Source organism: Sinocyclocheilus anshuiensis, unplaced genomic scaffold (assembly GCF_001515605.1).
Source record: "Sinocyclocheilus anshuiensis isolate Anshui unplaced genomic scaffold, SAMN03320099.WGS_v1.1 scaffold209, whole genome shotgun sequence".
In the NCBI taxonomy this organism is placed as follows: domain Eukaryota; kingdom Metazoa; phylum Chordata; class Actinopteri; order Cypriniformes; family Cyprinidae; genus Sinocyclocheilus; species Sinocyclocheilus anshuiensis.
In genome coordinates this window covers 1976453-1992044 of record NW_015540880.1, presented here as the reverse complement: position 1 = coordinate 1992044, position 15592 = coordinate 1976453, and the positions used below count along the sequence as shown (strand labels likewise).

The window sequence follows — 15592 nt, the reverse complement described above, 5'->3', positions numbered from 1 at the left end:
AATTAAAACACTGAAGAAATATTGTATGATTATTCCTTAAAAATAAGGTTTTAATAATTTTAGTAGTAGTAGTCTATTACGGGCACATTCTACTGAACAATAGTAGGCTAATATATTTCTGCTGCAATGTCTTCAAGTTAAACCGAACTTTTATTTTGACGGGTTGCCGTGAATACCTTTACATTTCTGTGTGTATATGATATGAGGATAGTTTTACTCAAATGAAACAGTCAAATGCTCATGAAGTGACTCTCAGAGCAGTTCTGGAGATGTTGTTCATGTATTTATGTCCTCATTAGTGAGACGGCAGATGTTAATATCACCGGAAGCATCACGCGAGCTTCAGTTCGAGTAGTAAACAAAACCGCGCGTCTGCGCCATTCATTAACACAGAGACATGCAGAATTCATATTTAAATAGTCGTTTTGCGGCTTAATATTCACAAATACTAGTGGGAGTGGGAGTGTGTGTGGCATCGGGGCGGAACTCCGCTGTGCGTGATACAGAGAGCGCGACCATGTAACGTAGAGACAGAAATGACATGCCGTTGTGTAAATAAGATAAATAACATAAGGTTATTTAGTTTGTTTAATAAAAGAACAAGGTATAGACATGTTCTATAGGAAAGGTAACTTTAAATGATTTATTTTGTGATCTGGCACTATAGAGAAAATAAAATTAAATAAAATTATGGGAGGGCGGGCCACCCCCCTAATAATGTCAGGGGAAACACTGCACTAGTCTTATTTTGTCTTTGAACACAGTTCCACAGTGAAATTTATTATCCAGTATTTGGAATTTGCTTCTCAAACTCGGAAATATTTTATGCATGTCCAAATAGAAATATAGATTTTCTTTTATATGTTTTGTATGTTTTATTTCTAATGTTTGGTTACGATTTTAATACATCTTTATGCATAGGAATATAAGACTCATCCACTGTCCACCATTTAACATGCCAAAAGGTTATGTTCTCTTCAAGTTGCAAGCTGATACAGTCGCATTGATGTGTCAGCAGCATGCAGCACAATTTTGCTTCTGGTGCAAAAAACAAAACTGAGGCGAACAAAGGAGAGATTTTATTCTGTGAGCTTGATTTCCTGAAGACTGGCCTGTTTTTATTGAAACCATGCAGAGCAGTTCCAAGTGCTTTTATACAAATGGAAGAAGTTTTAAGAAATACTACATTTCAAACTCATAAATGTGTTCATTTAGTATTAGAGTATCAGTGTGTTTGAACTGTATTATGCTACTGCAGTGGTGTATGTGTTTTTTTAGATGCTGCTCTGATTATAAGGGATATTGATATTAATCAAAATATGGCATTGTTCGTTGCTTTGTTTGAACTTTTGACATTTCTATTTCCCCATCCAAAAGCTGAAAAAATAGTACTAATAATGGTATAATTAGATGCAGGGTGCGAACTACGGGGGAGCTAGGGGGAGCTCGGCTCCCCTTAATCAGACATGGGCTCCCCTGAAAACGTGATTTGTGAAATTTTGGGGGATCTCAAAAAATATTGACAATGTGTTATTTTGACGTGCAATTTCAGTTTTGTGTAATGTGATCATCGTGGATTATGTGTAAAATTGCAAAAATATCATTCATTCATGCATGCATGACGGCGATTTAAACCTAATTCACTTCAATAAAGATAACTTTATCATGCTGATACATGCTGTTCTTGTCATGAGCATCAAGGTGTGGGGGCGCTGCGGTGCAAATTCCACTCATGTTTAGTACATGTTAAAGGGGTCATATGATGCTGCTAAAAAGAACATTATTTTGTGTATTTGGTGTAATGAAATGTGTTTATGCGGTTTAAAGTTCAAAAAACACATTATTTTCCACATACTGTACATTATTGTTTCTCCTCTATGCCCCGCCTTTTTGAAACGCGCCGATTTTTACAAAGCTCATCGGTCTGAAAAAGCGAGGTGTGCTGTGTGGCCAGCTATCCAATGCGTTGTGATTGGCCGAATACCTCAAGCGTGAGACGGAAATGTTACGCCCCTCACATACTGTTGATGCCGTGTCCCGGCCAGAGCGACGAGACATAAACATTAAAACCCATTACAAACGAGGCATTTGTTGCATCCAGTGGGGACATAATTACTGATTATAATGACTTATACTGTCTTTTTATGCGTTGCATCGCGTCTCTTTGGATTTGAGACTTTAGTCTTTGCAACTTTACAGATCTTCTTTATGCACCAAGAGCTTGTAACACTTCAAAGAGAAAGGAAAAATTGAAATCGCATGACCCCTTTAACTCAAAGATTCGTAGAAAAAATATAAACTGTGGACTCTGTGGTCAATTCTGTGTTAAGGTAAGGCATGTTATTCGCAACATCAGCATAACAGTTACTGCAAAATTATTTACCTCCAACTCTCTTTGCAGAACACCCAATCCCCGTTCCCTGCATCTCCCTCCTGCATAATCTGTTTTTCTTTTTCTCCTTGTAGCTGGAAATCAGCTCACAGACAATTTGTGGGCTATATGTATTTTTTTTAATAATTACAGTCTTGCTCGAGAACTCCGGTCTGACGCACGCGGGTTCTCGCGTTATTTCCTTATCACTTCTCGCGTGTGTTTTGTTGTGAAACGTATTTTGCGGACCAGACAGAGCTGTCGGCGATTCTTCCTATTGTGAAGTCATGCAGTGTGAAACCCCCTGTCGCCGATCCATCGTGCAATGTGAACAAATCAGCAACTGAATGCTACCCCAGATTGTCACGCAGTGTGAAAACAACGGCGATCCGACGAGTTTGAAAATCGTGCAGTGTGAACTCGGCATTAGACCTAACTAAACGGAGTAATTATGGTATTCTTCTGTAGCCTGACGAGTAACTTTAACCGTTGTTCATGTGAACTCAAAGACAGCCTGATGCTTTGTATATAGACTATTTGTGGGTGGCTGTTTGTTGTTTCACCTATCAATTCGTGTCGATAAAGTATAATAGGGTAAATCCTGTATAGTGATTTATCCTATATACTGTAGTGCATACACTTGTAGCTGTTATGTATCTTTGTGTCATTCTTTTGAGGCATTCTTTTATAAAATAAAAGTGGGCTCCCCCAAAGTCCACGATATAGTTCGAACACTGATTAGATGTCCTGATTTGATCAAATGTTACAGCAGCTAGGAATGACTAACGTTAGCTACTAGTCGTACTGCGCACTAGCGTCAGACCCCCTGTATATTTAAATGTCGCGGACGCAAACTCACCTGAGTGGCCCGTGTGATCTGGAAGATCTCCATAGTGCGTGTGACGATGTCCTGGACAGTCTCCTGACCGATGCGGCACAGGTAAACGGGAGAGATTTCCCGTAGGGCACCTTGTGGGGGCATCCCAGGCTGCGCGAGGCCAGGAGGCATGTGTGTCTGCGGCTGCTGCTGCTGAGGGGGCATGCCAGGCATACCCGAACCAAGAACCTTCTGAGGGAGTGAAGCAGACATCTAAAAGCAGAGATCATTCATTAAGTCAGCTAAACACGAAAGTGGGGCCATGCTTATGGAATAAAAACTATGTATCTGTTTATTTATGAATGGATGAGACTAAAGGGACGGAGCATTGAATTCAGCGCTCAAAGTTCGGAGTAATATTACGCGCTTTGTATAGAAACTCACTGCGCTTATTGGCGTTGCTCCTGGTCCGTAAGTACTTTAATTCTGGTGGATAACAGTAATAATTGCTAAATAAATGCGGGACTTCTACACTCGCTCACATTCAAACATTTCAAACAGGAGCATTAGCCATGACCTGTTTCATCATTTCCTGTTTCCTGTGTTACATAGAGGAACCTCTAAATCCAGTCAGGAAAAGCATAACATTTTTATTTATTAATGAATTAATTTGTTTGTTTTATATTTTGGGCTCTAATGATATTTGTATTATAGTATAATAATAATATAATTATTAATAGTATATTGTATTTATTTTATTCATATTCTATGAATAAAATGATATTATTAAAAGTATTCATGTACTATATTCAATCAGTATTGTGTATATTTTTAGTGTTATTTCATTTTATTAATTTCTTTTTTATTAATTTTAGATTTGGGTATTATAAATGTTAATATTTATATTATAATAGAACATAATATTAATATTTGCACTCTAAGTATTCATGTGCCTAATGTACCTTGCTTTACTATTTATTACATTGTATTTGAGTTTTCATTATACAGGTACATTACTAAACGTGCTCCATATTTTAAAAAATCACAGTTTGGCATCATATTTTTGTTATTTCATTCCAAACGCGCACATACACATATATTGAGATTTTTCATTTCTTAAAAAAAAAACATCGCATTGCTGTTTTTCTTTCGTTTACCGAAGACTATTATTTTGAAATCGAGTTCTCTCGTTATGTCTCGCGAGTTTTTCCGTCTCCACGTAGCTTCAACTTGTGTGTAAAATAATCCTGCTCGGCTCCAGGTTTGTTCACTGCATAAGGTATGTATTTGTGGCTTTTTGATTGATTTACACTAATCTACATTATTTAAGACATTCGTATGTGTTGAATATGGTTTTAAAATGTTTAGTTTTACGTTTGCTTACTACTCAGTCAACTCTTAACTTATTAGTTCTTTGTAATACAATAATAAATCATTAAACGACAGTCATTTATCTTTACAGCTCTGTGATTTAACCTGATGTGAACTCTTAAACCTGTTAACCTGCTGACCGGAACATGCCTTAGGCATTTTTTCAGTCCTGAATCTGACATATTGAAGCACAATCAGTAATTTAAACATCAGGCATTATATCATGTATACATTCGGACTAGTTTCTGAAGCAGTTAACATAACTTCTGATCCGTGAATATCTGGTTGTTCACAGTTTGGCCCAGAAGATGGCAGAGAATGGATGTCATCTCAAGCCAGAGGAAGTCTATGCTCCACGGAGTCCACCCAGTACAGAGCCAAATGCAGCAGAAGGGTGCAGTTCTGACCCCAATGGTCTGTCTCCGTCTCAGAGAGAGGTTCTGGAGCGCTGTCTACATGCTCTCAGTCATGCCAAGAATGACAGCCACATTTTAGCAGCCCTTCTCCTGGTAAACAACAACAACAACTTATCCTCCTCATCTAAATTATACCGAAAACATATATTGTATTGCTCATTGTTATCTCTTGCGTTTAGATCACAAGGTTGTGTCCAGCAGGACAGCTGGATACCGGAACTCTCCATCGGATTTTTGAAGCGGTAGGCTTTAATCTGCCCGCACGCCTTCTGGTTACAGCATTTCGGGGTGGTGACAGCTCCAGGTTGCCCCCGGAGGAGTTGATCTCTCTGGGCACTGCTCTGCTGGCTGCTCTCAGCACAGACGCAAGCATGGTTGCTCATCCACAACTTCTCAGCACAGTCCCTCTGATCCTGAGCATATTGGAGAACGGACCCAACTGGACAGATAAACAAACACAAACACTTGGGAATGAAGCCCAGAACAGCTCTGGATCTCAAACTGAAAGTGCTACAGATTCCCAGACCACTTCTAGTATGTCTACCTTGGATGAAGCTTTGGCTTGTGACTGCTATCAGGTTCTAAATGCTGTATGTGCTTTACCACAAGGCCCCGAGCAGCTTCTTTCCCGCGGTGCGGTTTTGGCTCTATGTAGAGCCGTACTCATAAAACAAACTCTCAGCCATGAAAAAGGGCTTCCGCTGTTGGGACACCTGTTGTCATCTAGCATAAGACAACGGGCTTGGGCTAGACACTCGTCCGATCTTCTCTCGCTGTTGGGAACCATCTCGCAAAACTTCTGCCGAGTTTCAGATCAGGACAGATTAGAGATGTGCTCTCAAATACCGCCGTTTCTTCCTCCACCCGGGGTCGAGTCAGAAAGCCAGGTGCTTAAGGAGATTGTGGGTAATCTACGGGCTTCGCTGTGGCCTTTGATTCAGGGCAAGCTCAGTCAAGAGCATTTAGGCTTGGTTTTGGTGGTATCTGCCTGCCTTCTGGACCTGTATGGATGGGAGTCCACAGGACCTCCTAAATTCTGTTGCTTGCTGGTGAACCGGGCATGTGTGGAGGTGAGGATGGGTCTAGAAGAGCCGCCGGGTACAGAGATCTCACCCCAGCTGCAGCACACACTCACTGCCTGCTATCGCATCATGGAGGCGGCTATGGAACAAGCCTGTAGCCAGGGGGCGGTTTCAAATCCTGCCCAGATACAGACAGCTATCACTGGCCTGAGTCTTCAGCAGAGCAGACAGGTCCTAGGAGCTCTGGAGGAGGCCTTCTCAGCTGAAATGTACTATCTAAAGCAGGTGAGAATGGTTTAAATGCAAGTGTTAAATTAAATGTATTACTGCATTACCATTCAAAAGTTTGTGGTCGGTAAGATTTTTAAAAAATGTTTTTGAAGATGTCTCTTATGCTCATCAAGGCTGCATTTATTTGACCAAAAATACAGTAAAAACAGGAATATTGTGAAATAATATTACAATTTAAAATAACTACTTTTCTATTTCAGTATATTTTAAAATGTTATTTATTCCTGTGATGGCCAATCTGAATTTTCAGCAGCCATTACTTCAGTCTTCTGTGTCACATGATCCTTTAAAAATCTTTCACCAATGAATTGGTGCTTATGAAACATTTCTAATTATGGTCAACAACTGTGCTGTTTTAATATTTTTGTGGAAACCGTGATACATTTTTTTCTGGATTATTTGATGAGCAGAAAGTTTAAAAACAGCATTTATTTGAAATAGATAGAAATAATTTAATCAATCGGTATCTGTACTGATCCCATACTTATGAACAAAAGTGAATGTATTGTTAGAAGTCTATTTGAAGAACTTTAATTAAATGGGAATATACTTCGAATACCTATAAACTGTTATTCATTGTTTCCCCATTTAGTTGGCACAGACCAGCTATGATGACCCGTTTCTGTTCGCCACTTTCCGCTCCCTCTGTGCTTGGCTTGCTGAAGAAACCTCATGTCTGAAAGAAGATGTCATTGACCTCTTGCCTTTTCTCATCGGCTATGCTAAAAGTCACTTCAAGGGAGGGGGAGAAAGCAAGGGACTTGCTGATTGGATGTCAAAGATGTCCATCAGCAACAGTTCACAAGATGGGACCTGGAGCAGAGAAGCTGCTCTTAGGTAAGACACTATTATGCCTTTTTTAATAGAAGGTTCCCACAATCCTGGAAAGGTCATGGAAATTAATAAAATAAAATCTGCAAAATATGTGTATATATATATTTTTTTTTATTCAGACCTTATGCTGTCTTTTTAAGTGGATATATGTTCCTGCTCTTTCTTAGATATCTTCTTCCAGCCCTGTGCCACCTCTCCGCTGAAGATGGGCCGAGGCGAGTTCTTCTCTCATTGGATACTCCAGCCATGCTTGTGGATTTTCTGAGTAAAGGTTGGGCGTCTTTGAGAGGTCAGAGTGGTAAAACGGTGACCCGAGACCCCAGTCTGGAAACGGCGTGTTCGGCCTTACTCAACTTTGCCATCACAGAGCCAGAACGAGTCAGGTACACACAGATCTGAACTCACACACGGGTAAAGTTATTCCTTAACCATGAATTGATGCACTGCTCCATTGTGCTCTCTCAGGAATGATCCTTGTTTCATTGCTCTGGAGACCATGCTGAGCGAAGCACTGCCTGCTCTTCTTCATAAGCCACGCCTCTTGGTCTTAGCCGCAAACTGTTGCACTTTGGGTCTCATGATTGGCAGACTGAAGTCAACTTCCACAGGTACCTCTGGCTTGAAATTATACAAATTGGTTAGTAGGACGTACCATTTTATAGGATGTGTATCTTAGCAATTATGTATTTGATAAAAAAAACTAAAAAGGTAAGTTAAAGAAAAGAAACGCTTGGCAGGATTATTATTATATATCTAAACTAAAACTTAACCATAAAAAAAAAAAAAACATTTTCATTACTTGAATAAAATAATCATTTACTGAAATAAAAGAAAACATTACAAATATATTTATATTTCAGGTAGTTGTCAAGGCAACGTTTCTCATTCTTATTTAGTTTAAGTAATAAATAAAAACTATATATTTAAAAAAGAACACGGAAACTAATAAAAATGTCAAAAACACAACAAAATTATGAACATTTCTAACCACAATTAAAAACTGAAAATATAAAAATAAAATACAATTCAAAATATTAACAAAAGCTATAATTGTATATCAATGATAGTAAAATAGCACTGGTGTTTGGTGACATCATTGAATAGGAAAGAGTTTTCAGAGGCAGAGCAAGTTATTACTTTGATGAAAGATTTTAAATGTAACAGTTTTTGTCTTTGGAATAATGTCCACTGATGAAACATTTACAATAAGAGCAGATATGGATATAAAAATTCTATCCTACTTTGTCTAAATAAATTAAAAGCAAAAAACTCAAATTAATTGCTTTAAATAATACAAGATTAAATTTGAACAGTTTTACTCCATTATTAGTGTTTAGAAAATGTAACTTTAAAGGGATAGTTCACCTAAAAATGAAAATTGTCACCCTCATGTGACCCGTTTTGTCAGAATGAATAATGTAGAAGAATGTTGGTAACCAAATATGGCTACCAGCAACTGTTTGGTTGGACAGAATTTTCAGGGATAACGATCCCTTTAAGTGAGCATTAGATGACAGCAAAGGCAATTTAAATGTAAAAATACAGGATATGTTTATTGTTGCTGCTTAATAATGGGTGTCTTGAATCTTTGCAGACCCTGTAGAACTTGGCCAGCGGCGTTTCTTCTCCTCGGTTCTGTCTTTTCTCCTGAGTGCTGTGCAGTCCGGACAGGCTTCTAAACCGGCACGGATCAGCGCTCTCTGGGAGGAACACTGGGAGGAGGCTGGAGAGCTCTGGAGGCTCAGTTTGCAGGCTTTGGGTGATTGTGTTCGAGCTCAACCCTGGATAACCACCCTGATCAGAGATGAAGGATGGCTGCAGAACATCTTCACTCTGCTAGGATCCAGTGGTCGTCTTCCAGACCAACCTTCACAGGATGCTCTAGAGGAAGTCCTGTGTGCCATTGCCAAGCAATGCCCGGTGTGTCGCAAGGACATTAGTGAGCTGGTCAAGAGTGTAAGCTGTGGATCTCTTCAGGGTTTGCCGCAGCTTAGCACAATATTGGTGGAGTAGATTTTGTAAAATACATATATTTAATAACAGACAGATAAAGCACTTGCTATGTTGTCATATGGCTGTTTGACATTGTATACGCAAAAGGATATGTAATAAATGCACTCTGTGGCCAAAATATAAACCAGAATGTTTTGAAGTGATTTATTGTTATTTTATGTGTTCTCAAGAACATGACATTCATTCGTTTATTTCATGTGAAATGTATCTGTTGCACTGACTTATCAGTGTTGTGTGTTAGTATGTCCAGTAGGTGGCATCCTTACAGCAATCTATAGTTATTCACAAACGGACAAGGAATGATTTTAGTAACAAACTCATAATCAAATTCACAACATGCCATATGTGTTTGCACAAGGGCATTTGTTAGAAAACATGAACGTATTATTTACTATAAACATTTTGGGTTAAAATTACCATTTCCTTTCAATAACTTTATTGTTTCTGTGGTTTGAAAAGTGATATTTTGTAAGTTCAAATATACAGTGTATTTTCTCAGGTATTATGAGGTTTTACAGCCAACTTCGTAATAATTATACCAGAGTTACAATGTTTTAGTTTCAAATGACCTTGAACTGCTCTCAGGCTTGAACTGTCAAATGTATAATCTGTCGTGCCCTTGCAGCAAATTTGTAGTTACTTGCTACTGTTTTGGCCCTTTCATAATCACGTAATGCTTAAGGGATTGAAAGTAATAGACAAACAAATCAGGAGTAGTTCTTGATGTCAGTTCTGTATACTTGCGGCCTCTTCAAGCATAGTGAGCGGCCTACCTAGACAGCATTTTCGGACAAAATTATTAAACCTAATTAAACATATTTCGTTTTCAACGGTACATAAAATACATGGTATTCGAGTCCAAAAATCATGGATAATTCAAAACAATCCATGAAATGCAAAAAATGTGACGTAGCCTAACATAAAGAAATACTGTAAAACGTGACGATTTGTCATGTAAAACTAGTGTCAACTTGTCCCGACCTGACGTTAGTTCAAAATGCCCTCAACCAGACAACACAGCTCTACCTTTCAGTTAAAATCTTTCATTAGAAAGATGACTTTCGCCTGAGCGGGGTTTTATTGTGGTCTCTTGTTTATTCGACAGTTATAGCAAAAATATGATGATATATTAATGTGTCGCATTTTGGGCATATAGATTTTCTGCGCTTAAACTTTCCTCAGTGCGTCTTGCCATCTAAAATCAGGATCCCACTTGCCCCCACTTTTGTCTCACACAAGTTTATCCTCCGCCCATCAGCATATCTCTCTCTCTCCCTCTCTCTCTCTCTCTCTCTCTATCTCTCGCTCTCTCTCTATCTCTCTCTCTATCTCTATCTCTATCTCTCTCGTCTCTTTTTGTCAATAAAACTCCCGTGACTCTCCGGTACCTCTCTCTCTCTCACCGTTCATCTCGCAGGGCACATAGTCTGTTCTCTCCCGTCTTGAATTCAACAAAGGACGACAACTTTATACAGAAACATGTTGTGGAAATCACGGACCAAGACAGAACCTTACTGCTTACAGGTAGGCTATAGATAGTGTTTATTTCAGTGGAATTTGAAAAAAAATGTCATTGAAAAAGTTTTTGTTATATACTAGAACTAGATTATCACTCTACAAAAAGAAGCTATTTTCGCATTTAGAAACAATATTTGGTTTATTTTCAAAAAAAAAAAAAAATCGCTGGTAGGACTGGCAGAAAAAAAAATACAACTAAAAAATATGCCAAGAACACAAACTTTATTAACATTATTTTCTATGTGATATTTAGCCTATAGAAATCACAATTAATTATAAACTGTGGAAGATGTAAAGTAATAGTCAATGAAGTTTGGTGAACCATTAGCCTGCAAAAAATGCTGTAAAAAAGGAGAAGGATTTTTCAAATTAACGAAAATAATGAATTAATTAATGTCCCTTTAAGGTGGTCTACCCAACCCCTCCCCCCATAGTGTAGCGCTATAAGAGCGCTCGGGTGTGATTAACAGGGACAGTCTGATATAGAGCATCATCCAGAGAGGAGAACCTCACTGGGATTGTCTAGTTAATGGATCGAGATCCCGGGGTTTTATTGACTTCTAGGCTTTAAGGAGGCTGTAAAAGTCAACGCGTAAAAGGCACGTTGGAGCTCTTGTGTCCAGATGTTAGTCCACACCTACTCGACCATGGTGAGTCAAACTGATGCAAAGTTCTTTTGATCTGATGGGCTCTTCATCGGGATGATTGTCATGTGATATCAGCTGCGTTGAGTGTAGATGAAAGCGCAGACGCGCGAGCGTAATCGGGGTCAATGGTTATTGTGTGTGTGTGTGTATTATATGGAAGCGCAAAAGTGTGCTGGAGTGTTTCATTGGAAATGTCACATGCTGTCATTGGTCTAAACGGAGATAACAGACTAGTCTTTGTCTTGCAGTGACTTGGAAGTTATGTCTTGCGTTTCAACAAAGAGAATCATTAAATTCGGTGGCAGAAAAAGGCAAGACAGAAACTTCGGTTTGATTTGTTCTTATCACATGTGATGGCGGTTCCAACACTCTCAAAAAGCTAATATTAACTAGAAATAATAAAAGTAAAAATAATAAAAACAAATCAATGTAAATAAAACAAATAAAAAGTTAAATAGATATATGAATCAAAATAAAATGAGTATCTGCAAAAGTATCAAATGAAAGATGCGGTCACATTCAATTGTTATAGGGTTTCAGTCGATATAAATTATTTTTACTAAAAATATCCGAGAAATTGGAAAATGGCAAGGAAAATTATAGAAGCACAAAAAGCAAAATTATTGGGCCTACGTGTTTTTTTTGTTTTGTTTTGTTTTGTTCTTTTTTTGTGCCTGTAATCCTGTAAAACAGTATTAATTGTATCTATTGTCTGTCTATTAATCCTGCTAAAACAGTGGGTATAATTAAGACACCTGGCACAGAAAAAAAGCTCTTAGAAAAAAGGCTATTAGAATTTTTATTTAGTATGGTTATAATGAATAGTATGATTAACGACCATTAATGTAATACCCTGAAATCCAGAATATAACATTTAAACAAATTAAATTAATATAGAATCTGCAGTTATCTTCCCAGTAACACTTGACATAAGTCACACATATGTAAATTAAATAAATTATGCTAATAACAATAACTGTATTTACACACAGCTCATAATTAACAAAGAGGCCTAATTATGCTGCATATACTGTAGGCTATATAAAAATCAACCCACTATATTCAGAACTGATCAATAATTGCTATCTTAAATATCCAAGATGCTCACTGCACTTTGAATTTAATTACCGATGAACAAAATCGAGCTGAAACTCTGAAAACCTGAGTAGAAATGACAGAAGTTATTGTAACAAATTAAATGAATGGATACAGACAGCAGCATCAATTATGACATGATGAAAACACATTACCTTTACAGTATGATTTTTATTTTATAGGTTTATAGACAGTCACTTTTATTGCAGTATTAATTTACAGTCTATATTATATATTGTGTTTTTGCTTTTTTTTTGTACATTGTCTATTTTGTATATTTGTATATTATTCTTTTTATTGTCTGTGTCCTGTCTTGTCACTGTCAGTCTGTTGCACTGTGGAGCTTCTGTCACTAAAACAAATTCCTCGTATGTGAAAACATACCTGTCAATAAAGCTCATTCTGATTTTGATTCTGATTATTTATGTGTCGGACCCCAGATAGTCAACGTTATGATGGATTTTCATAAACTGGTTTTTACCCACAGGACCGTGCGGACGGACTGTCCAGCTCTTCTCCGAGCGGGCGACTCTCTCATCTCTCTTCGCTGAACCAGGCAGCGTATTCCTCGGCTCCCCCTCTCTGCCACACTCCGGCGTCCGACTTCCAGCCGCCCTACTTTCCACCTCCATACCCCCAGTCCTCCCTGTCTTATTCCCAGAGTCAAGACACCGGATACCCGCATTTACCGGACCCCTATACGTCCATCAACTCCCTCCATCAGCACCAGCAGGCAGCGTGGCACTCCCAGCGCTCGCGCTCAGAGGACGCGGGGCTTCTGTCGCAGTCACACCGCGCTCTGAGCTTAGATCCGCGTCGGGAGTATCCGGGCGTTCCGCGGTTGCTCCATCATGGACTGGGTGAAGGAGCAGCGGCGCTCGGTGAAGGTCCCCTGGGAATGCACGCAGTGGGTCTTCACGGTCTGGATGACATTCAGGTGAGTTTAATCACTTTTATCTTATTTCTTTTTCAGATATTAATGCCAAATAGTGAGCAATCATGCTCAATCAAATTATGAAAGCATTGGTATTGCTGCCATTAAAAAGGCCACAAATGTTTTAATAAATATAAATTATTTTACAGATTTTTACAACTGTTTTTCATAACATTTAAACAACACAGTTCAGTCTCTTCGTAACATAATTTATCTGTTTATTGGTTATGTATTTAGGCTAAATAAGAGACTCTTTGGCGTGCTCAAAATTAATGATGAAAAATGTTTATATATATATATATATATATACAGTATATATATCATACATTACATGAAACGGAAATATATAATCGTTTATAATCGTATTTTATGAATGAGTGCTTTAAAGTATTTTTTCTGCCGTGATAACAATTCGAATGTGTTTGTGTGAAAATGCATTTAAAATATATAATATATTGGTTTTCCGGTCTATGAAGGATAAAAAATCTATATATTTATTAGTGCATCGCGTTGTCTAAAACAGATAAATATTTTTATACATATAATTTTTAAAACGCTATTTAAAAGAGTACAAGACAAATAATAATAATACCAATAATAATAATAATAAATCACAGCTCCTGAAATAAAGAAAAAAAAACGTATATGGGTGGTTCTTCAATTAAAGGCACTTCTGACGACTTGATATCTTAAAAATAAAACTTTAAAATGTTAATATGTGCTGCAAAAGTGGATTTGGGGTATAATGTTTGAAGGTTTAGATTTTATAAATCATGTGGTAATGATGTGAGATGGTAATGATATTTCTCAGCTTTAGAGAAAAGTTGGATAAACCTTGGACTTAAGTTAAAAGTCAATTAATTTTGCATGTGGAAAAGTAAAAATGTGTTTCATCTCAATTAAACGTCTCCAGTACTGAACGGGTTGGTAAATAAAGCAAATCATGATGCAAAAGTCTTATTGTACTACTTATAAAATACGACATTGAAAAAGCGAAATTCTTTTTTTAAATTAGCATTAGTTATAAAAAAAAAAGGTACAAAATATACAGTTTAAAGCCATTATAATTTATCTTTTACAAGTATGCAATTGTAAAAACAAAAACTAAACAAAAAGCAAGCTTCTTTGTAACAGTCTTGGATAGTAAACATCAGTGCCACTAATTGAAGAATCATTAATTAAACTGACCATTCCACAGATTCTTCAGACTTAGATTTCAATTCGTTTGATTTTCGGCTCGAGCTACATGATGGCTTGTGCTTTCACTCTTTCACACAGAAGACAACAGCAGTGGGCAGGTGCAGAATGAGTCCGTGTCTGTCTGTCATAGGAAACTTACAGCGCGTCCAATCGGTTTGCTCGGCCAATTATTCAACAAACAACTGGACTCCCTTTGATGATATGAAGCGTTTCCGAGAACTGAGTTAGACGGGAGCAAGCTTGATAGTTTAATTTGCCATACATAAAGCTACAAACAGGCGTAAATACAATTTTTTCCCCCTTGGTCATTCCTTCGACTTTAAATAGACAGCTATCTGATGTTAATTTTCAGAGTGGTTTATATTGTTTTATTCATTCATTGCTTTCATATTACAGTTCAGTAGTTAACGTGATGTAGAGAAAACCAAAGTCGTCGTCTTAATACGAACTTTTATCCTTTTATTTCTGAGGAGAAAAAAAATGTAAATGTTTTATCTGATATTGCTGATGCATGTGACGTCATGAAATCTCATTCCTTCCATTTAACATATTTTTTACACATATAGTATGCATTAACGAACATATATTAATACAATATATAAATACATAAAATATTTTTAATGCTTGGTATCTTTTTTGAATAATTTAAATAAAATTACTTTGTATGATCAAACAAAATTCAGTGTGATCTAATCAGCAGTTTTTGATTATAGTTATACAAATACAATTAATATGTTCATAGTCAATATTTAATCAGGAATATTTTTTACCATGTATCATGGTATACCTATAATCATTTAAATAATTAATAAATAAATGCACGTGTTTTCCAACACACTATCAATAACTATTCAACCATAAAGCAAGTTTAAATTAAGTGAAGTAATAGTGTTTTGCTATTCTGTTTTAACAGGGTATGGAGGAGGCATCCGCTTTGGGGATCCTGGACCATTCTGTTATCAAGAAAGGTGAGAGTCTGTACCTCTGATGCATATAAAGAAGAGGGGGGCGACCTCTCCAGCTAGAAGAAAAAAAAAAGATTTTATGTGCTGCTCAGACAGCA

At 37.4% G+C, this 15592-nt stretch overlaps 3 protein-coding genes across 5 annotated transcripts in view; 2 read left to right on the top strand and 1 right to left on the bottom strand.

Annotated features, from left to right (window-relative positions):
- LOC107688423 (mediator of RNA polymerase II transcription subunit 30-like) overlaps positions 1-3784 on the bottom strand; it is a 7867-nt gene extending 4083 nt beyond the window's left edge. Inside the window, exons 1-2 of one of the 2 annotated variants that reach the window (XM_016486079.1) lie at positions 3633-3784; positions 3231-3461 (exon numbers count right to left, since the gene is read on the bottom strand). In XM_016486079.1, the coding sequence (XP_016341565.1) occupies positions 3231-3461 (231 nt within the window). In that variant the 5' untranslated portion in view covers positions 3633-3784. The remainder of the gene's footprint in view (positions 1-3230; positions 3462-3632) is intronic. The other variant, XM_016486080.1, reaches the window with a different exon arrangement.
- Positions 3785-4388: 604 nt separating this feature from the next.
- LOC107688377 (neurochondrin-like) lies at positions 4389-9315 on the top strand. Its single transcript, XM_016486035.1, has 7 exons — positions 4389-4467; positions 4855-5068; positions 5155-6282; positions 6881-7125; positions 7290-7505; positions 7588-7730; positions 8717-9315. Exons 2-7 carry the CDS (start codon positions 4868-4870, stop codon positions 9133-9135), a joined length of 2352 nt encoding a protein of 783 aa, XP_016341521.1. The 5' UTR covers positions 4389-4467; positions 4855-4867; the 3' UTR covers positions 9136-9315.
- Positions 9316-10541: 1226 nt separating this feature from the next.
- Positions 10542-15592, top strand: part of LOC107688421 (transcription factor AP-2-epsilon-like) — a 9136-nt gene continuing 4085 nt past the window's right edge. The window contains exons 1-3 of one of the 2 annotated variants that reach the window (XM_016486077.1): positions 10542-10659; positions 12883-13332; positions 15443-15497. In XM_016486077.1, coding sequence (XP_016341563.1) covers positions 10615-10659; positions 12883-13332; positions 15443-15497 — 550 coding nt within the window. In that variant the 5' untranslated portion in view covers positions 10542-10614. Of the gene's footprint in view, positions 10660-11069; positions 11304-12882; positions 13333-15442; positions 15498-15592 lie in introns of those variants that run through there. The other variant, XM_016486078.1, reaches the window with a different exon arrangement.